At 39.1% G+C, this 26548-nt stretch overlaps 2 protein-coding genes across 8 annotated transcripts; both read left to right on the forward strand.

Moving 5' to 3' along the window:
• Positions 1-1680: 1680 nt before the first annotated feature.
• On the forward strand, positions 1681-15348 carry LOC121960605 (tropomyosin alpha-1 chain-like). Of its 7 annotated transcripts, XM_042510666.2 has the most exons (10): positions 1686-1928; positions 2420-2545; positions 6147-6280; positions 8167-8284; positions 8487-8557; positions 8700-8775; positions 8891-8953; positions 9623-9692; positions 10355-10433; positions 10965-11183. In XM_042510666.2, exons 1-10 carry the CDS (start codon positions 1815-1817, stop codon positions 10966-10968), a joined length of 855 nt encoding a protein of 284 aa, XP_042366600.1. In that variant the 5' UTR covers positions 1686-1814; the 3' UTR covers positions 10969-11183. The 7 variants fall into 7 exon arrangements, with proteins under 7 accessions (XP_087935644.1, XP_042366527.1, XP_087935630.1 ...); XM_088079518.1 differs by lacking the exons at positions 10355-10433; positions 10965-11183 and adding an exon at positions 12763-13378 and having other exon boundaries at positions 1681-1928; XM_042510593.2 differs by lacking the exons at positions 10355-10433; positions 10965-11183 and adding an exon at positions 14651-15348 and having other exon boundaries at positions 1683-1928.
• Positions 15349-17319: 1971 nt separating this feature from the next.
• fbxo22 (F-box protein 22) lies at positions 17320-26435 on the forward strand. The gene is made up of 7 exons (XM_042485997.2): positions 17320-17527; positions 17797-17929; positions 19125-19212; positions 20608-20706; positions 23139-23291; positions 23817-23982; positions 24341-26435. Exons 1-7 carry the CDS (start codon positions 17397-17399, stop codon positions 24732-24734), a joined length of 1164 nt encoding a protein of 387 aa, XP_042341931.1. The 5' UTR covers positions 17320-17396; the 3' UTR covers positions 24735-26435.
• The last annotated feature ends 113 nt before the right edge of the window (positions 26436-26548 follow it).

The raw sequence follows: 26548 nt of genomic DNA on the forward strand, positions 1-26548 counted from the left end.
TTGGGCTGGACCACCAAAGAAATAAACTGTAGGAGAAAAAAAACACAGAATAAAGGCATAAAAAACTTCATGTAAAAAGTCGATGTTATGAATAAATAATCTTAAAACAAAAAAAACATTAGTTACAAAAACACTTTGAGACCAATTTGTTAGATCCTCCAAGAGTGTTTCTGTATCAGCTGTTCTAACCAAGAAACATTTATTGTTACCTCGAGATTTATCTTGATGTGTGATTGATCAAAACTTATGGAGTAGTGATGTGTTTTGGTTTGATATATTGTTTACTTTGCTTGTTTTTCTTCTTTTCCCCAAAAATTAATTTCACAAAGGAACCACACTGATATGCTGTGAAAGAAAGCTAATGCCCCCATTGTAAAAATCAGGCTCAGTGAGGGTGGGAGTCGCTATAAGGGCCATGGACAGAGTCAAGCAGGTGGCCCTCAAACAGCAAGATCCCAAAAATACACTCTCAACATAACACAAGCAGAACAGTGGAGACGAGGGTGGAGAGGGTGGAAGCTAAAGGAGGCTCTGTAGAGAACAACAAAATGCTGTTAGTGTGGGTTGTTTTGCCTCATGGACAAGAAGACACAGCTTTTACATATAGTATTACATAACACTGTGTGTGTGTGTGTGTGTGTACATCATGTATCTTAATTTCGCCCATTAACTCATATTTAGCCATACTTGGAGCTTGATTCTTCTTCTCAAAGTACAATTTCCCCAACATGTATAAACATGTACTACTGTATTCAACTGTAAACTATTATTGAGCAACTGTCTACTCGTCCTGACCACAGGTTGTGTGTGACAGCTGCGGCTGTGCCAGTGACCCTGTGAACTATCGCAGAGGTGCAGTGAGGGGGGCTGTCGAAATGCCACAGCTTCTGTATCTTCCACTGTGCACGCCACTATATCCACTGCGGCCCACTTGAGATGTATTTCTCATTGCTCAGATGGGAGCAGGACGAGCTTGATGATATACCTCTACAGACAGCAAAGCCTATCTGATTGCTGTTCGGATGTTGAAGTATGCTGAGAGGGGAGCTGCTGAAATGATCCCTGGAAGACAAACAAGCCATACTGGCTAATATGACACCCCACAGAGGGAGAAAAACTTTCACAGGGGCTTATCTAATCAGATATATTTGTTTTGTATGAATAGCTCTGATGCATGGAGTGCTTTTACAATTCTGTCTGTTAGCTCTGTTGAAATGCAGAAATTTGTTATCAGCGCATGATTTATTAGTGTCTAATGTTTGTTCTGGCACAGTTAGATGTAAAAAGTATAAATTATTGTAAGACAATACTCAAATTATGCCTGTTGTTCTCACGTGTTCTCTAGTTTATTTTCCAGGGTGATAATAAGGTCACAAATATCAACATGTCTCTCCCAAATAGACCCCCTCAGAAGAGCTACTACTTCTTTGAGGTCTTGACACTCCTCTTCCTGCCTGTCACTTGGATGGTGTTAGAAATAGGAGTGGACTGAGAAGTCCTGTTGTGAGGGGGGTGTGCCCTCCTGACGTCTATAACCCATGTTTGGTCATAGAAGTAGTCAAATGTCATGAAAGGGCGAATCACTGAAGAGATCCAGAAAAAAGACAGATCCCACGTTGACAAACAGCTGCAGTTGTTTCCAAAAAAGTATTGGGTATCCAGTAACTGCCGAGCCAAACTACATATTTGACTCACTACAATCCAGGCGAGCTCGCACTCCAGCTTGGCGTTCAGTGTGGTTCAGACGCTCCCATCGTTTCTTTCAGTTTCTTTTGTTTTTGGTTTTGCGCGGACACCGCCGACACTAAGCAGCCATGGATGCCATCAAGAAGAAGATGCAGATGCTCAAGCTCGACAAGGAGAACGCCTTGGATAGAGCTGAGCAGGCCGAGTCAGACAAGAAAGCAGCTGAGGACAGGAGCAAACAGGTAGGCATCCAGTGTGAAACGCGCTCTGGTGTTTTTACGCACCGGTGCCTAGTGGCACGGTGCGCCTGGCGCTACGGGGTCCCTGCATGTCCCCTGTCTGGTGACTGAAAAACTAAAACATTTGTCTTCATGTAATTATATTAACTTTTGAAAGTCTTAATAATGTGCTTGTTTTATTTTTTTATTTTAAATCATAATCGGGCTGCACGAAGTTGGCAACAAAAGGGGAATATGTTACAATTATTGTTGAATTCCTCATGATTTAGCCATAATGCCTAATAATACGCATGTTCTGACAACTTATAATGATTGTATTTCTTGATGGATTACATAGAGTTTATTATGCAAAGCAAACGTTTCTTATTTTCTCGCCTTAGAGATTGTTTACTGGTACTGCGAGGTGTTACATACCTGGTGTGATTGAGTCTGAGAGTAATGATGACTGGCTGTCTATGTGTTCGTAAATCTCCTCTCGTTTCTCTGTAATCAAGCTTGAGGATGACCTGGTCGCACTGCAGAAGAAGCTGAAGTCAACTGAGGATGAGTTGGACAAGTACTCTGAAGCCTTGAAGGATGCCCAGGAGAAACTGGAACTGGCTGAGAAGAAAGCCACAGATGTGAGTTTGGGCTGACAGTACCAGTGTCTGGTGGAGAAGCCCCAATGAGTCACACATTACTTAATGTTTTGACCTTGAACCACCTCTTGGGTCCCCTCAGGAAATTAAGATTGCCAGCCCCCATACAGATTAACACTGATGATTAAATTATGCAATAATCAATTAGAGGAGACCAATGGGCAGTATAAGAGGAAAATATGGATAGTTAAATTTAGCTCTTGTGCTGTATATGGTCAGGTCACTGCTCACTGGCTTACCAGTGCATTCCACAGCCATTTGGATGAATCTGAGGACCAGTGTAGGGTTTCACTGGGGCATTTTACAAGAATATTCTGGTGTGTTCAATCCTCGACAGATTTGTGGTTGTTCTGGTTTCAGTTGGCAGTTATGTCTGATCCTGATATAGTTACCACTTTATTGAATTAGTTTAATGTTACACCAATTACGCCTCAGTTACACTTGATTGATAGTAACTGATGAATTAAGTACAAGATGACATAACATAAACTTTGTTTCCCAATATGGACTTGTTGTTTGAGTGTTTGACAGGGAAACGTACAGAAAAGGAAACAAGTACAAAAACAGATGCATACCACAGATCAGAGAAGAAGCCTAAAAACTAGACTTAATATACATTTTGAGTACATATACAAAATAAATCATATTCAGTTAAACAGAGGTACAAAGTACACCATGGACAAATAGTAAGTACAGAAGCGCCTCTATTCAATAACTTGGAATCCCAAATACAAGTGAAACATAATTAAATTGCAATTCATAAATAGATAAATACAAACAAATGCACTGGAATTTAATAATGGTAGATAAAGTGTCTTGTGTCTGCAGACAGCAGTGTTAGCAGCACGATGTACATGTATTGCATTTGTAGCAGGAAAACAAAGTGGGTGAGGTTCAAAGAGGGCAGGACAGAACAGTTGGGGAACATAATTATTATTACTATTAGAGAGAAGAAGATTTATGTTGTGTTTATTAATAAGACTATTAATTGTGTGTACACAGTTGTAATTTAGCTCATGACTTTATTATTTTTTAAAGTAAACTTTATCAAATAAATAATACAATGACACAATAGTGACAGACAAAAATTGAAAAATAAGGAAATAAAACACATGCACGCACACACACATAAACAACAAGACAGAGACAGTATTTTAAAATCATGTAGACAGGTTCATGAATGGGGGGTTATAATGATATATGATAGATACATATATATTATTTACATGTTTCAAAGACTGCATTAGACTAAATCTATCCGAAAAAACTACTTGTCAACAGGGGGATGATTTGGCAAATTTAGATTTGTTTAGATTATGTGTAGATTTGTTTATATGAAATGTTTGCTTTCAAAAAAAAAATCTTTGAGATTGATTTCTCAGCGTGACCAGTATTCTTTAAAATATATATTTCCAAATCTGTCTAAAATTGAATAGAATGTGAAAAACTCAACCAGACTGTACTTAATTTATCTGCATAGGTGGGTGGCAGCAGTGTGACTTTTTTATTTTAACAACATGACCCTGCCTCAAGCCTCCCTGGGTGACTGAGGGAAATTGCATGACCCTCCCTTTACCATGAATAACCATATTTCACAGTTTATGGCTGTGATAAATGGTGTGATTTTGGAGATTTGTAAAGAAAAAAAGCTTTTAAAACCCACTTGCATGTTTTGGGGGTTCTGAGGATATTTAAAAATATATATATTATATGACCATTTACAGTCTACCTCCCCAGTGCTTCGAACAAACAAACAAAAATTGTGTGCCTCTCCAGTTTCGCACAACCCATCTCCTCTCATGAATAATGAACAGTCTCTATAACAAATGTCTCAGATTTATTAACCCTTTGAAACCTGTGAAATTTGGTTTGATTTCTTTCAAAAACATGGGTCAAAAAGCAATGAGCAACTTAAGAAGAAATTAGTAAAAAGAACATTAAAATCACCTGAAAATTAGCAAATAAATAAATAAATTTAAAAAAATAAAATGAAACAAGAAATCAACTGAATTAAAATCATAAAAATATAATAGTTCTGTAAAATTATTTTTTTCCCTATCTTTTTTTTAATGAATTCCAAAATCTACTAATTTCTTGGAATTTGTGTGAGTCATGTTGTCACGTTGCTGATTGCCTTTTCCCCCCATGTGTTTAAAAGAAATCAAACCAATTTGCCTGGTGTTTAAAGGTCTAATTAGCTTTGAAAGGCATCTGAAAGCAGTACAATAAAACTAACGTTTCAAAAGGGTTAAATCAAAATGCACATTTTTCATCCAAGTCAATAAATCTTGACAACATTACATGAGGAGGGTAGAAACTTGGCTCACTAGCTGAATCAGAAATGTTTGGGGCTGTAATTTTGATAGGGTCAGCTCAATTTACCAGGAGGGGATGCCCTCAAAACCCGTCATGAGTTTACACAACCTTACAGATAGAAAGAATAAAAAAAATGATAATACCTACTTTGAAAAGGAAAAAAAAACTGGAAATAAACACAACTGATACATTGTTTTTATTCATATGATACATTTTATTACTTGCGTGTAAAATCAAGTACTTCCGGGATGGATGGCACGTCCCAATCCTCATCAGCGGTTGATTAAAGGCGGTGGGGGCAGGGATCAAACGCGCCGCATCTCCAAGTGTGTGTGTGTGTGTGTGTGCGTGTGTGTCTGCGCTGAAGCAGACAGCCGACACCGACCCGAGGGAAAAGTAGCTTAGCTGAGACACAAAAAAACGAGCAAAAAAATGGCCGGTGGGAGCTCTCTGGAAGCTGTGAAAAAGAAAATCAAGTCGCTGCAGGACCAGGCCGATGCGGCGGAGGACCGGGCAGCGTTACTACAGCGGGACCTGAACCAGGAGCGGAGCGCGAGGGAAGCAGTAAGCCGCCCTGCTAATTATTTAAGGCAATTAGTCCCCAGGCTGTCGACGGCATTAGGCGTAAATCTGGTCAAAAAGCGTGGCTGCTAGGCCCAGACAGCGACGGTTTATGCTCAAATGCATGCACGCTTGAGATTAGCCCACCGTGGGATGCGAGTAAACGCTGTGTTGATGAAAGGACACCACCCGGACTCGCCCCGAATAAGCAAACAGCTCTGTTAACAAGTATCATGAGGCTAATGTTGCTGCAGCACCTCAGCTCCTGACACCAAAAACTCCCGCAGCTACTAGCTAGTAGGAGCACAGGGAAGCTGCTTTTTCTCTCTTCAAAATACAAAATTGTAACCATGTTTTGCGGTCAATTTATTCTTGGGTCAAGATACTGTAACAAAGTGATAGGATATTTCAGGCTCGACTGTAAATAAGGGTTGATAAATTGGTCTAAAATTGTTTTTACAGGCACTGCTAACATGTATTAAGATTAAAATGTGTGTTAAAAGAGGAACAATGCCACCCTCTCTCAGTCTGTATATAAAAAATGGACACCAGAGCCTGCATCTCTCCCTTGGGGCTTGTCTCTGACCCAGCCCAGGCCCCTCCTTGGAGAGTATGGGATGGTGTTGTGAGCCAGTTCAAACGTGATTTTGGCCTATCCAAATGAACTTGATTTGACTGTATGATTGTGGTGTTGTGTTCTCCCTAGGCTGAGGGTGATGTAGCTTCCCTGAACAGACGTATCCAGCTGGTTGAGGAGGAGTTGGACCGTGCTCAGGAGCGTCTGGCCACGGCACTGACCAAGCTGGAGGAGGCCGAGAAGGCTGCTGATGAGAGCGAGAGGTGGGTACCTTTGCACCTGGAAAACAGACGTGTCTTGGTCAACACAGTCTGCTCATGAGCCAGCCCCTCTGTCAATGCTTGGTGTTATACAGGAAAGTCACGGTTGTAGTCTTCATATACAGAACCTCGCATTTTGTCAGGTTTTTTGTTCTCCATCATCTCACAGTGTTTGTGTGAAATATACAGTACTGTGCAAAAGTCTTAGGCTACCATAGATTTGTTGTTTTTGTAAAGTTCTAATGGGGGTATATACATATTTATTTCTCAGTATCTTTATTCAAAAAAAAAAAATACAGAGAACATATACAGTGCATTAAACCACCAAAAACGGTGGAACAAAATGGCCTCTTCAGACTGCAGTTGATATTTAGTTTGGCACATGGAATCATAAACCATAGAAAAACGTTATGTTTTAAATACACCGGAAGATTATTATTGTAAATCTCATATTATCTGCTCAAGAGAGTTCATGACATGCTAAGTGGAAAGGGAGGTTGCACTAAATACTTGCAACTTTAGCCTGATGAAGCTGTTTTATTGTGGAATATTTGCATTTTAAATACTGAATACATATTTCCTGTATGTTCTGAGTGTATTTTAGTAAAGAGACTACTGAGAAATAAATATGTGCGATCATTGTAACCTTACTAAAATAACATAGTTTAAGGTGGCCTAAGACATTTGTGTAGCACTGTTCATTGAAGAGTGAGGGGTTAGGACAGGATTTTGACATCCAGTCCTCAGTCACTCCACTGCATCAGTTCACATGCCCTTTCAAACTTTTGGAGCAGAGTGATCATGCTGCCTCTAAATGCCTTTAAAACAAATAAGAAAGCAAGATTTATTACTCTAGCTCTGACATGTTAGATTCTGCTAAACTACTGTTTGCTTAAAAAAAAGAAAAAATCACAATTTGCACCTGATTCATGCTGTTGGAGTACCACCCCTAACATTGCAGTCAGTGCTGCCACTGGTGGCTAGAAATCATATTGCACTAATGCTCAGAGGTGTGGCACTGAATAGCAACGAGGATAGAAAATTAGTTTTCTTAGATGATGTTTTGCATAATAACATGTTTGCATAACTTTAGATATCCACATTTCTGCAGTTAAACTCATCCCGACCAATACTGGAAAGCAGAGCTGTAGCATTCTGATAGTAACTTAAAGATTTACGACAACTGCAAGCTCTTGCAGCAGGAATAATACAGTCAAACTCCTCGCTATGGGTGTGTGTCATGCAGTATTTGGTGTTTATTCAAACATGACTGCCTACACATAGTCATCATGTACATAGTGTAGTCCACTTGGGGTGTAATGATAATATAATAGTAAAAACATTGAAACATAAAGTCATCTTAAAGATACGCCTTCATTTGTTAATTCTCGTGGTACATCTTTGGTCACAGTGTCCTTCCTTCCTAAACATTATAACGTGGCAGATGATGCCAGCCAAGAAAATCATGTAATATTGACCCCAGGCCCCTGAATAAATTGAATTGAAATTGTATCATGGCAAACTTTTGTAATATCAGCAAATATCACATTGTTGTACGAAGAATCCATATAATAATGTGTCAGGATGAAACTTTGATTTACAAAATGGCACGCTGCTGTGTCTGTTAAGTATCCAGACAGATTGTCCAGATGTGTGAATGTATGTTAAAGTGTATGCAGTCTTAAAACTCAGACCACTTTCTAACCAATGTGTGGCGTCAGTAGGAACCATGTGCTTTGTGAAAACTTTATTTTAAGCCACTTAAAATGGAGTTTCTTATCTTTGTCGGTCATAATTGTATTATTATTGTTATTATCAGGGATTTCTCAAAACATTTTGGCCCGCTGTTGTGCCTTACTATTTTTGCCATACTCTTTTCTTCCCCTCAGAGGCATGAAGGTCATTGAGAACAGGGCAATGAAGGACGAGGAGAAGATGGAGCTGCAGGAGATCCAGCTGAAGGAGGCCAAACACATTGCAGAGGAGGCTGACCGCAAATACGAGGAGGCATGTTTCTCAGCTGTTCACTGAACTTTGGGCTCTGCATTTTCCACATTCTTTTAGCTAAATGTAACAGCTGACAACAATGGACACTTTCAGTCAGCTACATATTATTGCCATGAGCCATCAATAAAAGTAACGGTTGTAGAAGAAATGAAATTCCGTCCGACTGCTGATCGTTTAACTAAAGTCTGTGTTGTGAATTCAGGTGGCCCGTAAGCTGGTGATCATTGAGAGTGACTTGGAACGTACAGAGGAGCGCGCTGAGCTGTCTGAGAGGTAACCACTTCCTTCCCCTTCCTCTACATCTGTTCCTCTAAGTCCAAACTTTTAAAGATATATTGCAGACAAACAGTTTGTATTTTTTCTTTGTTTATCTGTGGCATCTTCCCGCTTGTTCAATGGGACCATAAATCGATAGCAAATGCTCTGAGCTTGAGGAGGAGCTGAAAACCGTACAGAACAACCTGAAGTCTCTGGAGGCTCAGGCAGAGAAGGTAAGGTGGCTGCCCAGGACGATACACTACAAATAATCCACAGTATAAACCTTTGAAATGTGTTCAAAACTCTCGTGTATATGTGTCTCACTCTGGCCTTTGTATACAACCACAGTACTCACAGAAGGAGGACAAGTACGAGGAGGAGATCAAGGTTCTTACAGACAAGTTGAAGGAGGTGAGTTAAACTTCAGTCGGCAAAACTGATTGATTGATGTCTTTATTTTGAACATGAAAATACAACAAAAGCAGCCATTCAAAGCATATGAATAACAAAAGGAAAAAATGAAGATAAACATATTAAATTCCATCCACAAAGTGCCTCAATTTAAATGTGAAAATGAGTAGGAGTAAGTGTAAACTTATTTAATCCTGCCCCTTTACTCAATAATTAAGTTATCCTAATCATGTCATATATGTACTGATGTATACATATACTACCTGTTTCAATACATCTGATATACAATAATATATCTTTAAATGTACAAAATATAAATATACTCATATACTCATGTACATTCATTTGATCAAACTACATATTTACAAATAGCTACGTTCCTATCTAAATATAAATATACTAGTGAGACTTCTGAACAAATTAATAAATAAATACATAAATATATATATATATCATCCTGCACTTTTTAATGTAGGTATTCTGCAGTTTTGCAGAGCTTGACACTGATGATTTAAAATATTAGAAGTGATATTATGTTTTCTTTTTACAGCAGTGAAGCGTCTTTTATGCTTGTAGGGCTGTGCCTAGTAATGTAAAGCTCTTAATGTGAATTGTTAATGTAAATGCATAATGTGACTTGTTAATGTTTGACTGTGTTCCTCCACTCAGGCTGAGACTCGTGCTGAGTTCGCTGAGAGATCAGTCGCCAAGCTTGAGAAGACCATTGATGACTTGGAAGGTATGAATCGTTTCCACTTGATTTTTTTTTTTTTGGCATTAGATAAAGTTCTTAAGAAATGTAGGGGTGTCTACATAAACATAAAGAAATCTTTGTCAGGCAGTTTTCAGCTTTCCTTGTAAAGTCTTCTTACAGTATAATACAATAAACACCAGTTTTCTCTAATTTCTTAAGGGGATGCTCGTAAAAGAAAGAGTGCCTCTTTTGTAAACACTGGTGCCATGTGAGGTTATTTATCAGGGCAACAGAGTGTTAAATAGACCTCAGGACAAATATCTTCACTGTCAGTCGTCTATTGGGGGGGAAAAAACAAAGCAGTGATCCACAGAAGCCGGCGTGATATTATTCATGTTGGCAACATTTCTCACCACAATGCTGTTTGGCATTCTGGTGTAGTGACTGTTCAAGGCCAGCTCGTCCCAAGCAGTCCTCTCAGGGTCATGGAACATGTGATGCCGTTTCTCAGTGACTCCTCAGGAATCTGACACAACATCAGCAGCTGTTCATGTGCACTTCCTATTTCTGTCCTGCTTCTTTCAGTTTCTCTATTTGTGTTTTCCCCTTTTTTGGTTGCTGTTCTCTGACACTATTGTTTTTCTGTTGTCTTTGCGTTTGACTTTCAAATCCTTCACTGCCACCTCACAATTATTACCACACAATAGATGAGCTGTATGCCCAGAAACTGAAGTACAAGGCCATCAGCGAGGAGCTGGACCACGCCCTCAACGACATGACCTCCATGTAATTCACCATATGCTTGTTTTTGTGTTGTGCCTTAGAGCTCAACCCCACTAACCACTGTTACCAATGTACAATAGCTCCCTCTTGTGGCATGTTTGAGTGCAGTGATTTGTATTTGGCCAAATTGTAGACGGGCTGACTTCAACAACAAATTCTCCTTTCCTGCTGGTCTAACCTTGTGTGTGTGTGTGTGTGTGTGTGTGTGTGTGTGTGTGTGTCTGTGTGTCTGTCTGTGTGTCTGTGTGTGTCTGTCTGTCTGTCTGTCTGTCTGTGAGAACTTAAGGTGTTTTGGATATATTTTGACTTGCTTCTTAGGCTAGGTTTCTTTTCGTTGCCTACTAACCACACTTCATAGTAACATTGTTCTCTCACCCTCCCGATAGACTGCCACTTTGTTCTTAAGATTCACTTTCTCTAGCTTTTTTTTCTCATTTCTGTATCCTTTTTTCCTTCTTTGTTGTGTGTGACATTTATCTTCCATTCCTCCTTTTTATATCTCCAACACTTTTGTTGTCTCCTTTTTTTTCACAGCTAAATTTTTACACCCCTCACCTCAGAAGCTGGTTGAACGTCATCATCTCTCTCCTGTGCAGCGCAGCCCGACTTTCTGTCTCTGTATTTCCTTACTGCCCCGTCACTTCTGCACACTGGGCTGTCGCTGCCGCCATCCATTTGTTCATCTCTCATACAGACTTTTGAGCCGTATTGCTTTGTTTAAAATAAACATTCTTCCATCTATGCCAGCCCTTCCCCCTTTCTCCTGCAATGTTTCTTCATTTCCATTTGTCCTATCTTTTTTTTTTGTCTTATGTCTTTTTAATTTGTTTTGTTGAGTAGCTTTTGAATAAACTCTTAAGGCTCCCCTCCCATTCACTGTTCCTTTTTCTGTTGAGAGGACAGATTTGTTATAATGGCAGTATTAGGGTGTTAATTCTCTTATTTTTTAACCGTCTAGTGATCACGGGAAATACAACAGGTGTCCTCTGTTGTCCTTTCAAATTAGAAGAATATGGTAAAATAAGCAGCTGTTGTGATAGGTTACCCGCTTTGATAGACAGTTTATTCGGCCATTTGTGCAGCTGCTTTATGTTTTGTAATTGAAAGTTTCACAAGCTAATAGCTTGAGCACACTTTGGTAGCTAAAATGATGAACTGCGTCACCAGAGACACTGACTCAAACCTCTTAACGGTGATCTTTAGTGGCTCATCCTCCCTGAAAGATTCAATGTGTAGGATTTGGATGGATATATTGGCAGCAATGGACTATAAAATGCGTTTGTTTTTTGTGTATAATCACCTAGAGATAGGAATATTATTGCTTTATTTACCTTGGAATGAGCTGTTTATATCTACATAGGGCCACTATGTTTCTACCGTAGCCCAAAATTGAACAAAGCAAACAACGGCTCTAGATAGGGCAGTTTGCATTTTCATGTCAGCCACCGTAGTTAGTAGCCTTTCCATGATGAGTGTTGAAAAAACACTTGATTTTTAAAACGGTGAAACTGCTTGACTCAGTGTGTTTACGGGTCCATTTATTTCGTAAAGGAAGAGGCTCACAACCCTCCTGAACATCCTAATCTTAAATTATCAAAGAAAGGTGAACACACATTATTAGGTGCTGGGCTAACAGCCTGTCTGCCATGTCAAACTGCATCAGAGAAAACACAGTTTTTTAATGTGAAAAAGTAGTAAAAACCTCCTGAACAATCAACACCAAAGGAATTCTAACCAGGAGTTGACGCTGGGCTCATGGGAGAAGTTTCAGCTGGTTGCAATCTGCAGTTCTCTCCACTAGATGCCACGAAATCTCTCACACTGCTTCATTAAAGAACGGAAGCTCCATTTTAATTTTGGCTATACCTCCTTTGAAATTAATTTTAGCTTTGCAGTTTCCAGAATGATTAGCCTAACCTCAGTCGCTACGCAGAAAGTCGTTGTCTCTGAGTCTGGATTATGAATTGGTCATTTACGTATAGTCTTATCTTCAGGCTGTCCTTCATATCAGGGGAACAGAACAGTGATTTCAGTAAAGGCTACCGCAAGCTCAAAAGCAACCAAAAGAATAATTAGTAGGCGATGTTGCCATGGTAACCAGGAAAGCAGGTTGATGACCACTTGTAAGACCTTTTGGAAATGTAAATGAAAGAAAAATGGAGTAAGTTATTGCTTTAGTTTGGCGTCCATGAGGGCAGCAGTTCAACAGCTTGAGTACAAAGTTGACGCTTCTGTGATTCACTTTAAAGCAGCACTAACTCTTTTTGTCTTTTGTACTAACCTGCCTTCTGTCTCTTTCCCTTTTCTCTTTACCTGCTTTCTGACTGTCAAGACCATCTATACAAGCAGCTTGAGAAAAACCGCCTTCTGACCAATGAACTGAGAGTAGCCTTAAACGAGGCCTAAGCTGGAAAGGGCTCTCGTACGCTTCCATTCTTCTGAATCTCAAATGTCCAGGCATATTGTCTAATGCTGTGATATAGAAAAAGTATAGACAACAGTGTCTATGACACAAAGCTTAAACCAAGTAATGGTTTCAACAAAATGGGAATACAATGTAAGATTTTCACATTATGCATGCTCCAACTGCAGTTTCAGACGGGAGGTCGGACAGCCTCGCTATATGAAAAGCTGGTGTGTTTACTCAGATATGGACAGGGCTGTAGCACTTCAGTTGAAATCGGCATGCTGCTGTTGCTCATGGGATGAAGGCTGTGAGGTCACCTCTGACCAACAGCTGGAGAAGGCTGAGTGTGCTGCAAGGGGTCCAGAGAATGCGTTGAAAATCCTTGAATCCCTCTCTGTGATGTTATAATTGCTAATGAGTCTTAAAAAAGGACGAGTATGAATCCTTAAAAAGTCTTAAAGGCATTAAATAAATCCATCTAAAAAAAAAAAAAGTCCTCAATTGGCATAAAAATGTCTTAAATCAATCTTTAAAGAGTGTTGCTAAGACATAGGAGAAGGATACTATGAATCATTGAAAATCCTCCCCCCAAAAAACCAAAAAATGGTAATATCTGTTTTTTAAATAATTTACTCGCCTCTCACATTAATGTCACACAGATCAGGATAGAAGAAGAACCACGCCAAGTTTGACCTTTTAACTTTACCAAAAAAAGTCGTGCTTTATGTTGCATTAACCTTTGGCTGAAATTGTCCCTATCCCTGAGTAATTTGTTCATGTTTTTTTCTCTCAATGTTGGTTATTGCAAAATTAGTTTTAAATTTAATTAGCAGTGGAATTAAAAATGTCTTAAAAAGTCTTAAATCTAAGTTGCCTTAAGCTGTAGGTTATAAGATGGGAGTCTGAAACCAAACTGCCCTTTATTTCAGTGCTCATGCAGATTTGATTTGCTCTCTTGTTGCTTGTTGGAGTTTTTCTATCTGTAGCATTTCAGTCAGGACACGCCAATGTTTTCACCTTTTTTAAAAAATAAATAATAGATGTAATTTTCTTGATAGACTGCCCCTGATCTCGCAGTGAGTATGAACACGCTGAACAAACCTTCACTTCAGTTGAAATAGAAACACAGGGTGAAGGAGTATATTTTGGTGTGAAGCCACAAGGATGCAGAGCAGACTACTGGGACATTTTGAGGGAATTCACACGCCATATTTATTTATACGAGCTGGCTAGTTGTTAGAGATAGGATAGGTTGTAGTCGTAAATGAAAATGTGCCTGTTTGATAACAGAGTTGTGATCGGACAAACATCATCAGGGGTAGTTGTGGAGGGAAATAACCTGTGAAATATTAATGGGGAGAGTTTCCATAGAGATCTCTAGTTTGGAGTTAAATCGGTGCTCACAGTTCTTTTCTCGAATGACCTGACACTGCTTGAAGAGGATGCTTCGACTTGATACTCTCAGACATGAGCAATGTTTAGAACCATTTCCAAACCGCAGACCTGGCAAAGCACCATTCCTTTGTCCTAAAACCGGCTCACACAGTCTTGACTACAGCCCTGTCTATAGCTTGAGTTTAATATTTACAGTGAGTTGGCTCACACTATCAGAGTAGTAGATATGTGCATACTTAAAGAATGCAAACTGCTGTTATCGAATATATTACGGTGAGTTTTCTCACACTCATATGGTTTTTAACAACATCCAGCACACGTCTAACACTGTTTTCCTGGGCTAGAGCTTTGTCTGTTTTATATTCTGTGCATCTTTGAGCTGTTATGATTTTTAACCGATGCAATACTGTATTAACAGATAAACTCACACAAGCTAAAGAAGAGGGCCTGAGCTTAAAGCAGATGCTGGATCAGACTCTAATGGAGATGGTTAACATTTGACCCAGCTCTGCTCCTCTCCCTGCCTTGACTCATCTGCTCTGAATATGGCTGGCTCCCATATACGGCTGCTGCAGATAACATTGGGCCTTATGTTTGTACGAGTCCTCTGACCTTGTCATCATGAAGAAATGAGCTCTCCAAGGTAGCACACGTGGCTTCGGCGAGCTACAGTTAAACTACACTGTTTTTGTTACACACTGTAATCAGAGGTCAGTTAAAATTCACTGCACATCTTAAATAAGTTTACATGTACATGTTGGGACAATTTGCACTTTCTTTGGGGGAAACGTACAGCACATAATCTTCGTCAGCAAAGCCATAAGTTTAGACATGGTTATATTAAAGGGACTTTTATTATGTGTACATTTGTAAAGTTGCTTGTGTGTCTTTGTTTCTTCTGTATGGTAAACATTTATTCAGTGTCAGTAATGTTGTACACTTGCAGTTTAGCACATTCGCTTAAATGTACTGTTTGAATCAGCAAAGTAAAAACGTGTGCACGCTGTACTCACCTTTCTGTTCATGTAGAGAAACCGTTTTGTTTGATTTTGTCTCTCCCATTTTATCTCGGAAATGTAAAGATCATGAATAAACGGTTGGATCTAGTACAATTTATTTCTAGTCTGGCTTCATTGCAAATATTTCTTTGGTATCTTTATATCTCTATGCCGTCAACAGTTGTGGCTAGAGGCATGATGTTTTTGGGTTGTCTGTTCGTATGCATGAATGTCTGTCTGTCCCTCATCCAATGCTCCTGAATATGATATTACAAGAATGCCTTGAGGGAATTTCTAAAATGTTTTGCAAATGTCCACCAGGACTCGAGGATGAACTAATTAGATTTTGGTGGTCAAAGGTGGTCACTGTGACCTCAAAAAACATGTATTTGGCCATAACTCTAGAATTCATGTGCTAATTTCGAAAACATTTCATTAATGTCTAACAGGATAAAATATTGAAGTGGTGAAATTTTATTTCTAAAAGGTCAAAGATCAACTTCACTGTGAAATGGTGTTATATAATACTTTCCTGAGCATTTTTCAACATCATAACTCAGGAACAGAAGGGGAGACATTTGGATGCTAGTTGATGAAACTGAAACTGAACTGATTGTTATAGATTCTTTTTCTTTTTCTCTTTTATTTGCGCAGTAAAAACAAAACAGAACAACAACATTAAAACAGAGGCAGATTGTGCAGGTTAGATACAGAAAAACCCTAGAGGCTTATGAGAGAATCTCACTTTAAAATGGATTATAAAAAAACATGGAATCCTACAATATCAAGAAATAAAAAGAACTGTGCTGCTGGATTAAAAGTGTGTGTCAGCATCCTTTTTTAAGAAGTTAGAAGTTAGTTTGCAGCAACATCCATATTAGGACCTCTGTCGTGGCTACATAAGAGTCTGGATCGACAAGGATGTAAACAGTAACTGCAACATGAGTGATTCACGGAGGCATACAACCCCGAGACAGTAATTCTACTTTTAATCTGTAAAGACAAAATAGGGGTGAATGAACGATGTCAAAAGCTAATCATTTATTTAGGCAATGCAAAATAAAGCACTAAACTTTCACAGTGGTACTGTCACTTGTATTTTAAATAAGAGCTATACCATGGTGCTGTGGACAACTTGAACTATAAACTTATTTTTATGCAGATCACCACCAGTGCGGTGAAACCTGACTCTAATGTATCATTAGGTAGTTGTTCCCAGCCTTTTTGTGCTTGTGATGCTTTAACATGAAACAATGTCTACTTATGACCTCTTATCACAGGTTATGGTCTCAGTGTGGACATGATTTGTAACCTGTTAAACCAATAGGGATTCCTCTCTGAAATCATTTTTTTTTTTTTAAAGAACTTCAAAAGTGCTAAAGAGGTAAATGTTTGAGCATTTTACATTTCACACTGACAATACCACAGATAAACATAACAACAAACAGTTAATCTTGATGGTATAACTGAACATGGTGAAGAAACAAAATGGTCATCCTATTAATAGAAATGAACCTTAACATAAAATTGTTCACCACTGAATGATTCAATCACATTTCCAACAAATTCATAGCAGACACTAGACTTTGAGTTTTATACAAATAATTCTTAATGAACATAAATCATTGTCTGACCGTGAATCCCATATTATCCATTCTGTACTTTCACCTGTTTAATTCCAAAAAAAAAAAAAAAAAAACGATATCTGATGATTTACCTACCCGGTTTTTACTTTAACCCAGGTATATATTTAATTCTTACACCCTGGCCAGCCATTAGATATCACTGAAAAAAATCTTCCAAATCGTGTCCTTGATCAGACTCCAACATGGCCAGTGCAGCATAGACCTTTGCATGGGCCTTGAGGGGAAGTCATCTGAACCCTTTGACCCTGATTACACAGTTTCCATAATATACAAACACAGTTCTCCTATAATTCCTAAAATATCGATCAGCAGAAATAGACATAGCGTGTTCTATCGTACATTACTACCAGCCAAAACAATGAACAAGAAACTACAGCAGGAGTAAACTAGAAACTGCAGTGGTTCATCCTCGCCGCAGGGGGGCGCTGTGTCACAACGGCAGCAGCGGAAGAACAGCAGAGGTGAAAGTTCACAGCTGGGCAGCCGTGCTGGAAGACTCGACACGACTTGAGAGCAAAATATGGGTGAAAATCAAGATTTTACCGTTTCTATACAAGACAGCAAGGCTGCATACATACTCAGCAATGTTGCAGAAGTGGTTGAGCGAATTCTGACGTTCGTACCAACCAAGTCGCTTCTCCGGATCGCAAGGTATAGTAGAAACATGTTTATGCTAAACAGCTAACTTAGCTAACACTAAGGCTGTCGATTGGAAGTGAAACTACTTCTTAAAAACATTTTGGACAGTTAGAAAGCTAATATGGCAGCCAGAGTATTTTAGGAGTTGTTTTACTCAAAGTGTGTAATTGCGTTCAGCTACCCGGCCCTGTTTCTCTGACAGAAGCTAATAGCTAACTCTGTTGACAAGTTTCTGCGGAGCTAGCTGGTGAAGCCGAGTGTTTGTTTGTGTTTGTCATCAGTGTGTGCAGACTGTGGAGAAACTGTGCGCGCAGAGTGCTGAGGACTCAGCAGCAGCTCACCTGGGTGTCAGCCCGTGGACCGTCCAGCACAGACGCCCATGTCCTCAGCAGCATCCTGGCTGACGAAGTGGAGGTAAAGCACGGGAGACTGTTTTAGACATTAAAAGACCTGAAACGTCACCTGGCGAATGTGTCGGTCAGAGTTGATGTGGAAAATATTGACTAAAATTTGTATTCTAAATAGCCTGACGATAGTATTTGTTTTAAAAATCTGCTTAACTTATTTACTTTGGCTGAGGAGTGCTACTTTATAATATAAAAGTTTCAAAAACAGGTGCTCTTTGGACACAAAAATCACCAAAAAAGCAGGGAGAGGTTAGACTTTTTATTTTTATTTTTTAATTTTTTGCAGTATGTTATAACCGAAAAATACCAAGGCACACTATTTTGCAAAAGTGTGCCTTGTTATTATTTTTTTTAAGTCAATCCACTTCCTCCTCTTTTGGTCATATGCTTACCACACTTGCTCATCTAGAAATGATCTCCCTTGTAGCTCAACGGTAAAAACTGAAAATGAGTTCAGGAGATGATTTAAAAAATGTATTATCATGCATTTATGAATAAAATGACTAATAAGGTGTGGTATATTGTTAGCTAATGTATTTTGTTTTGTGTTTATAAAGTCAAGTGAAAATTAAACAAAAAAATCTCCCTTAGGTAAACAAAGTAAAAGTTCCTCCCATGCTGACACTTACTTTGCACCTTTTAGTAAATGCATTTGATTGGTGATCATTAAAATTAAATGCTGGTACAGATAGTCAGCAAAATGCCAAATATCAGCCCCAATAATCAGCCAGGCCATTAATCTGTTGACCCCTACTATAAAGTATGTCGTCTGAGGAGTGCTACTTCACATATGTAGGTCTCATAAATAGGCGTTCTTTGGATCCAAGGACAAAAATCACCAAAAAGGAGGAAGGGGTTAGACTTTTTATTGGTTTTGTCAGTAAGTCTTAACCAAAAAATACCAAGGCACACTGTTTTGCAAAAGAGTGCCTGGGTGGTTTTTGGTTATGACTTAAAGACAAAACAAATAACAAGTCTAACCTGTCCCTCCACTTGCTAATCCAGAAATGATCCTTCTTCTAGCTCAACAGTAAAAACCTGAAAATGTGTTCAGGAGTTGATTAAAAAAAAAAAAAAATTATTATGCATTTTTAAATAAAATGACGAGTAAGGTGTGGTTTATTGTTGGGTAATGTATTGTGGCCAGATTGCAATTAGCAGAATCTCTAACCCATGTTCTTTTCCTCTGATTATTTTTTTAGAAAGTGTTCCTCCTGCCCAAAACAGTTCTAGCGTTAGTGGATTGTGAGGCATTCAATGGACAAGCTTATTGCTACAGACAGAATAAAGGTTGGTATGATATTGGTCCTCAGTGCTTTTAGACACTGTTATATTGTGTTTGTTAGAGACAGTATGCCCACTCAGTGCCCATCTTTCTCAAACATAATTGTTCAAATTGTGATAGTGGAAAGTAGTGTTGGAAGCAGTATTCAGTTCCTTTACTTTAGAAAAAGTATTAATACCACACTGTGAAAATAATCCACCAGAAGTAAAAGTCCTGCATCCAAAGCCTTACTGTATTAAAAGTTTGTATTATTGGCAACTTTTACTGAAAGTATGAGAGTTATAGTACTCATTTTGCAATAAAGTGTTCCCTGACAGTGTTTTACTATTACATATGATGCTTGGGATCAATAAGCTGCTGCATTAATGTCTATGTTGCATCATACTGCCGTAGATGGAAGGCTTGGTAAGCTGTGCTAATTTTAATCACTTTATTTATTGTTGGGTAGTTTAATCTATGGCAGTAAGTCATTCTAGAAAAAAATCATATGTTTGTAGCATGGCTGTCACGAAAAACAGCTGTTTTAAGCTTTGTGATGATGCACTTTCATCTGATCCACGATGGTTTTTAAGAGTTTATTGAGCCTAAGAAGCAGGAGAATTTTCTCATTCCACACAAGGGAAACTCTTTAACCTTCAGTTTATCGCAGACACTCACATTCAAAATCAAGATCAATGCTGAATTCCGTTAGACAACCCAAAAGCAGAACTGAGAACTTAGGTCATGCTCATGATCTGTACCTTGTTGGTCAGTTTCATCTTGTGGCGATTGTTCCTGTTTGTCACTGCAGCTTTAGAAGCATGTGTCGTTGTGACACATTAAAATGATTCTGCAGTTATTGTTATGACTGATCACCTGCACTTTTAACACAAATTCCCCTTTAGAGAGGATCATGGCACTTATGTCATTGAAGTTTACTTAAAAACAAGAAAAGATGTGTTGAAGATGTTAGTCATTTTCATTAGTCTTTTTTTTGTTTTAGTTGCTTTGGCCACCTGCAGTTTAATATATCCTCCACACTAATTATGCCATAAGAGCCTCTTGGCTTTGGACTGACCTGCCTGAGGAGATAAGGCTTACAGAACCAGTGACTTCTTTTAAATCACTTCTTAAAACCCATGTTAATAGACCTGCTTTGATGTGATGTCATCATTTAAAAAAAAATCACCTGTCATATTTATGTTTTATTTATTTTATTTCCTTTTTGGTATGATTGTTTGTATTACTCTATGTTGGCATTTTGCATTATTTGTCCTCTTGTGCTAATTTGATCCTAACTCTAACCTAGTTTCGTCTTGCTTTTGTTCTGTAGGGCTGCCTGGCTTTCTGTTGTTCTATTGTCTTCTGTGTATCCCATTTCTGCTTTTGTTAACATGTTTTTTTTTTTAACCACCCTAAAGCGAAAAGGAGTCGCCACAGTTCAGACATAGTTGAAGAACTGAACCTGCTCTTCCCAAAAGGCTGTGACATCATGGGTGTCTCTACACCAGGCATAGTCTGTAAGTGTTCCTCTTCTCTGACTCTCTTACATTTCCTTATTCATTGAGACGTAGGTAAAATCCGCACCTCACCCTGTGATGAAAGCATGGATAGCCGCATACAGGGAATCATTTAATTCAATACTAAAATTAAATGAGCTTCAAATGTATGCAGGTACAAATATGGGGCCTTATCATGTTCAAGTACTAAGGTAGAAAAATATGAAAGCTAACCAGGTGTCTCGGGTGTATCAAAGAGGAACAGTTCACCTCAGCATAGAGGCGTACGCATTAATCCCCACCGCTGCTGCCTCGTTGGAAAGCACCAGTGGTGGCTGGCACTTCCCTGCCTCTGCCTCTGATAGATTGCCTAGTCTCCCTGGTGCTGTGCTCCCCATTTCTCCATATAATCACAACCCTGCGGAGATGTGACTCTCCATCAGCCATGTTCTCTTTCCTCAAGATGATGGCTTATCAGGCTCCCGTCGTCTATCAGCTTTAATGGCAGCCTCAGCTGTTTGTGATAACACTCATTTTGTGATATTGCAGCTGTGGGTCACCACAAGGTCACCACGTACATCGAATTCAATTGAATGAAACCTTTATGTAAGGTGGATAAGGTTGAGTCCTTAGATTACTTGTGATAAGTCTGCCATATAGCTGCGGGCACATCTAATTATTTCTGCATGTCGGTAGTGGGGCTGCGCAGTTTTAAAATGATGACTTGTGATACACCTCAGAAAAGTACATCTGCAGAGCTTTATATGAATTTCATAAACTGAAACAGTGGAGGAGTTTGATGAATGAGATACTAATGCGGTGTATATGCTCATTTTGGATACAGTAAAAAGTTTCTGTAATGCACAAATTCAGTTGCACGCCAGCTCAGCAAAAATGTAACGATAACATCTATAAGGTGTACGGTTTTTAGGCCCCTCTCATGATCCTATAAATTTGACAGCACAAAATGTTTTCTCATCTGCACAGTAGCTCATCCGTCTCCTAAATTCTCTCAGCTGAGCACATTTAGAAATGCCTTCAGTGCCGTGTGTTGAAGGTAGTGCAGTCATACCTGGCTGATGTTTCTGATGCTTTTGCTGCTCTTACTGAGGTTACTGAGATTGTAGTTTTGTATCATAAGCAAAGATCAAATTAGGTGTTTTCCAGTTAGTGTTGGTGAGGTTTCACCAGTGACCTGTTCCTCTTGCGGAAGTTTTTCTGTAGCATTGCTAACCTGAGTTTTTTTTTCTTTTCAGTTTTAATTTCAATTTCAGCAACCTATACAATTATATTCACCATCTTGCCTGTAGTTTTGTTTGGTATTTTAGGTGTATCTATATAGGTCATAGATAATTTAGCAAAATAAAAATATAGTTAAAGAATTAAAAAAATAAAAATGCTGTCCTGAGTTTTGAAAAATTGTATCTAACCCAGCGTCAGTCAACTGTGGTTTATTAGCGAGGCTGACAGGATTGTGCCTTGAGCTGCAGTTTCTGCCATGGCCACTGGATGCCGCTTCCCAAGTAAATGCCAAAGCCAGAATAAAAAAAACAAAACGAAAAATATGACATCAAAGTCAAACATAGTAATATAATAAAAGTTAACAAGAATCACGGCTCTTCAGAAGATATTAACGCCGTAAAAGAACTGTGTAGACACGTTCCAATAAGTAGGAAAACAGTGGATCCTTAAGCGCCCCTGTAAGCCATGACAGTACGACAGTAAGACAACACTCACAGTACCAGGACACTAAAACTATAGTTAAATGAAAGTCGTCATTATCCATTTTATCATTTACACCTATGCTTTCCTGTTTGACATGTAAAACATTCTTCTTCATGGAAAGTATCACTTTAAGCAGCAGTAGTTGCCTTGGTCCTCCTGTCACGTCTGGTTTGATCTGCTTCGGTCAAATTAAAATGTTCTGGTTCCAAGATGGCAGCAACAGTAAAGCAACAGTACCGTCTGGAAACTAGAGTGATGCCTCAGACATTTTGTCTACTTTCTGTGGTTGTAACTAACACTTGAAGCAATAACCAATAGCGATTGCTTCAAGTGTAATAAATTAAAAAAAAAGTAAGTATAAAAAAAACAAACCAAACAAAGGTCACATCCTCCCTGCAGCGATAACTCAACTAGTTGTCAAAACAGTTAATGTAAACTCTGGAAACGTGTGGTTACCTTAAACAGTTAACCTGATTTCAATATTTCGAGTGTTTAGTTTTTAATCTGCATACTTAGTAGTTCTGACAAGATTCGGCATGTTGTCTCTAAGTAATATAATTTAGCTATAGGGGTTGATTTCAGTGATCGATACAATGTCAGCCACAGAGGAGGAACTCCCCGGTGAAATAAATTGCTGGAATGATTCCTCAGACTCACTGGCCTCAGTGACAAATGATGTGTGTAAGTAACTGCATATAACTCAATATTATGTCTGCTCCTCTGTGCAGTGACTCCCAGCGGCTCTTGCTCCAGCCTTCCTCAGGAGTACCAGGAGGGGGAGGCTGGCTTTGCAATCATGCTCCCCAGCATCGAAGGTGTACACGTCAAGCCCTTTCATTTTTGCAAGAAGTCCATCTCCCCAGCAGCCCTGAAAGAAGCAGGTGAGTGTAGGCTCGTTACAACGATCCAACAGGCTTTCCGCAGAGCTTTAAGAACTCTTAAAAGGCATCGAAAATGAGGCCTAAATTAGCATTAAAAAGTCTTCAGTCAATCTTTCGAAAGTCTTAAAAATGCTTAGACATTTAAGGTAGGATTGTTTTTTCTGACATGGCATGGCAAAAGCTTAAAATAATGTTTAACTACAGTTTTTTTTTTACAGAATGTGTCTTGCGTTAGCATCACCAAAAACTGATGTTTTGTTTTCCAATGAATATTTGAAAAATAAAATAAAATTCCCCCCAACATTAAGTAATTGATGTCAGTACATGTTCTTTTACTGTCAGTATTGGCGTCTGTAAAATTGTTCCTAAATTTCAGTTCATCAGAAAAGTTTTAAAGTCTTAAATCACTCCTTAAGATCTAGGAACCCTGATTCACTAATCCAAAAAAAGAGAAATGAGAAACTTGTAAAACCTTCCAGATATTGTTTTTGCATTGCATTTTTGTTTGTTATACTTTCTGCACAGGTCTAATTGACAACCCAGAGCTGCGTGTGGTACTGATGTTTGTCTATGAGGCATATAAGTCTGGAGGAGCGCGGTTCCTCAGCCAAATACTGGATCCACTGGCCAAGAGCAAAGCTCTTATTGCTGGAGGGCTGGTAGAAAGTGTCTTCTCTCCTCGCAGATACTGGTGAGTTAATGTCCTTCGCAACAATTCCTGGTTATTTCTTACCTTTTCGGGAAAGAATAATGCTTTGATACAAAAATAACAATTGCAAATGATTACCTGTTCAAACACTGTGAGGCCTCCTCAAACATAGTTTGACTGAAGAGCTTTCCATATGTGCTGGATAATCTCCCCTCATTTTAGATTATGTGTTTCTCTGTCACTTAATACCACTTATGGAACTGTCAACAGAATTTAATTGTATTTGTAGCTCAAAATGACCACTTTAACACTTGCAGAGTTAAATTAGCAGCGGCGTCTTCCACTGCCTTCTCTTTGCAATATTCACAGTGTCCCTCTCCCATCATTTCTCACTCTGTAGCTGTAGCCAGGGTGCATATGGTGTGGTGGGCCTGACCCTGAGTGGCCCTAAGGTGCAGGGAGCATCTGTGCTCTTGGATCAAGACATCAGCAACCCAAAGGCGGCTGAAGCCACAATCCGGCGGCTAAAGGCAGCCAAAATTCCTGAGCGAAACACCCTCGGTTTCATGTTTGCCTGCGTGGGGAGAGGCCAGAACTACTACAACAACCAGGCCAATGTAGAGGCAGACGCCTTCCACAAGGTGTTCCCCAACACTCCGCTCTTCGGCCTGTTCGGTAACGGTGAGATTGGCTGCGACCGAATCGTTAAAGACGACTACACGCTGTGCGACACTGACACAGACGGTCTGCAGCACGAGTACACTACAGTCATGACCCTGGTTCATTTAGGCTGACTGACTGACCCACAGTGACAATGGACAAACTGAAGAAAAAGACGACCCATCATACCCCTGTTTGCAACAGCATTTGGGAACAACAAACATTTTGTACATAGTGTTACTCACATTACGACTCCGGATATTGCTGTCATCATTTCTGCTCATGAAGCAGGAAAATGATCTCTTTGGCCATCAGTGTAATGGCATCATTTGGGAAATTGTGTCCCTCGGAGACTGTGTGTGTAAACACAGCTTCGTATTATAACTAGTGTGTTTCACTAAGTTCAGATATAAAAAGATAAACCTCTTTTAGTATTCAAATGTGACAGAATACGCTTGTAAAATATACCTGTATATATTTTTTTTTCCAAATTTCGCACACATTTAAGGCATATCTCACCCTCTCACGTCAACCTTGTGGAGTTTTTCCTTTACAGGTGAGTAAAAATATACACTTGTGTATCCAGAAAGCTATTGTAATAGTTGATTCAGCGCAGGCACTTTTTATTCGTGTAAGTAAGAGGAGTGTGGCCCCTCTTTCACACAATCAAGAAAATCTTGATTTAAATGCTCTTCCTTGTTACATAGGTTTTACACTTATGGTTTTTTCACTTTGTTTTACCGATGGAAAGCAGAAATGTTAGCCTACAATTTAATACTCTTTGGTAAGATATCTGTCCACCATGATTCAGTTGGGCACAGAGGAATCAGGCAGAATCTTACAGTGCCTATTATTTTGTCGGCAGGTCTGGTCATATCTCTCACTACCTTCGTCCAAATGCAAATAGTTGGGCTTAATTTTTACGTCATCTCCTCCTCCTGCAGCTTTACAGAAAAAAAAACATCCTAAAACAGAAAAGAGAGCGGGGCAGAATGGCTCCCCTGTTGGCTGTGTAAGTAACATTGAGCAGAAAAAAAGTCTCAATTTTATGTCATTTTAGTCCTGGTTCTTCTACATTTTAAACTTAAGGCAACATTAACACAAGCTTACAAGACTTTTAAATTTTTTTCTACTACATAAAATATATCAGTAAATACCCACTCATGAACTTTGAAGCTTTAATGTGTCTTAAAAAAGACGGTTGCTAACAAGTGGCTAAGTTTGACTACAGGGCGCAATCACGCCGAGCAGTGCTGAGTACGGCTTTACAGCCGTGTAGCAGTGGCAGCACGGCCACAGTGTAGCCTTGTTCGTTTTAGCCCAGTAATGTCTTTTTGCTTTGGCTTCAAAAATCCTGAAAGTGGTCTTCATTTGCTGTAAGTATAGGAAATGTGTCTTTACCACTTATTTTCTGCAATGATCAAGAATCAAATGGAAATATCTCATAGGTTTTTCAGTAAGGGAACCAGGGTGACATCACCTTCCAGGTTGGTCTACAGAAAAAGCGTTATCCCTGGGATAATCTATGTTGAGCTTCCATTTATCTATAAAAGCTGCAGCAGTGATTGCTGCAATAATGGGTGATTTCTAGAAAAAATCCAATATTTAACTTTTTAGCAAAAATGATTCCTCATTTTGTATCATAATACACACACCTGCCCTTATAGCTTTTGAAGAGGCAATGAAATGCATTTTGTGTTAGTGTTTATGGCTTACTGATCAAAGGTGTTTGTTTTTGCAGTTTTCTACATGTGCCAAATCATATCTGCTCTATTCATTCCCTCAATAAATTTAATTCAATAAATAGATATGTCCTTATCCCCCCAGCCCTCCAACCCACCCCATTTATTCATTTATTTCTTAAACTCCACAGTTACAACAGTATCTTCAGAGCCGGTCCCTGGCCACACTGGGCGTTACGCATCCTTCCTCGGTTGTAACTACAGGC

Source organism: Plectropomus leopardus, chromosome 1 (assembly GCF_026936395.1).
Source record: "Plectropomus leopardus strain MGB_pleo_1.0 chromosome 1, ASM2693639v1, whole genome shotgun sequence".
Classification (NCBI taxonomy): Eukaryota; Metazoa; Chordata; class Actinopteri; order Perciformes; family Serranidae; genus Plectropomus; species Plectropomus leopardus.

What these genes read in the sequence shown, in the direction of transcription:
- LOC121960605 (XM_042510593.2), top strand. Translation starts at nt 1,815, where the DNA reads ATGGATGCCATCAAGAAGAAGATGCAGATGCTCAAGCTCGACAAGGAG. An exon ending in CTGAGGACAGGAGCAAACAG is followed by an intron (nt 1,929 to 2,419) that starts GTAGGCATCCAG and finishes TCTGTAATCAAG; the next exon opens with CTTGAGGATGACCTGGTCGC. An exon ending in CTGAGAAGAAAGCCACAGAT is followed by an intron (nt 2,546 to 6,146) that starts GTGAGTTTGGGC and finishes TGTTCTCCCTAG; the next exon opens with GCTGAGGGTGATGTAGCTTC.
- fbxo22 (XM_042485997.2), top strand. Translation starts at nt 17,397, where the DNA reads ATGGGTGAAAATCAAGATTTTACCGTTTCTATACAAGACAGCAAGGCT. An exon ending in CTCTACACCAGGCATAGTCT is followed by an intron (nt 20,707 to 23,138) that starts GTAAGTGTTCCT and finishes TCCTCTGTGCAG; the next exon opens with TGACTCCCAGCGGCTCTTGC. An exon ending in TTCTCTCCTCGCAGATACTG is followed by an intron (nt 23,983 to 24,340) that starts GTGAGTTAATGT and finishes CTCACTCTGTAG; the next exon opens with CTGTAGCCAGGGTGCATATG.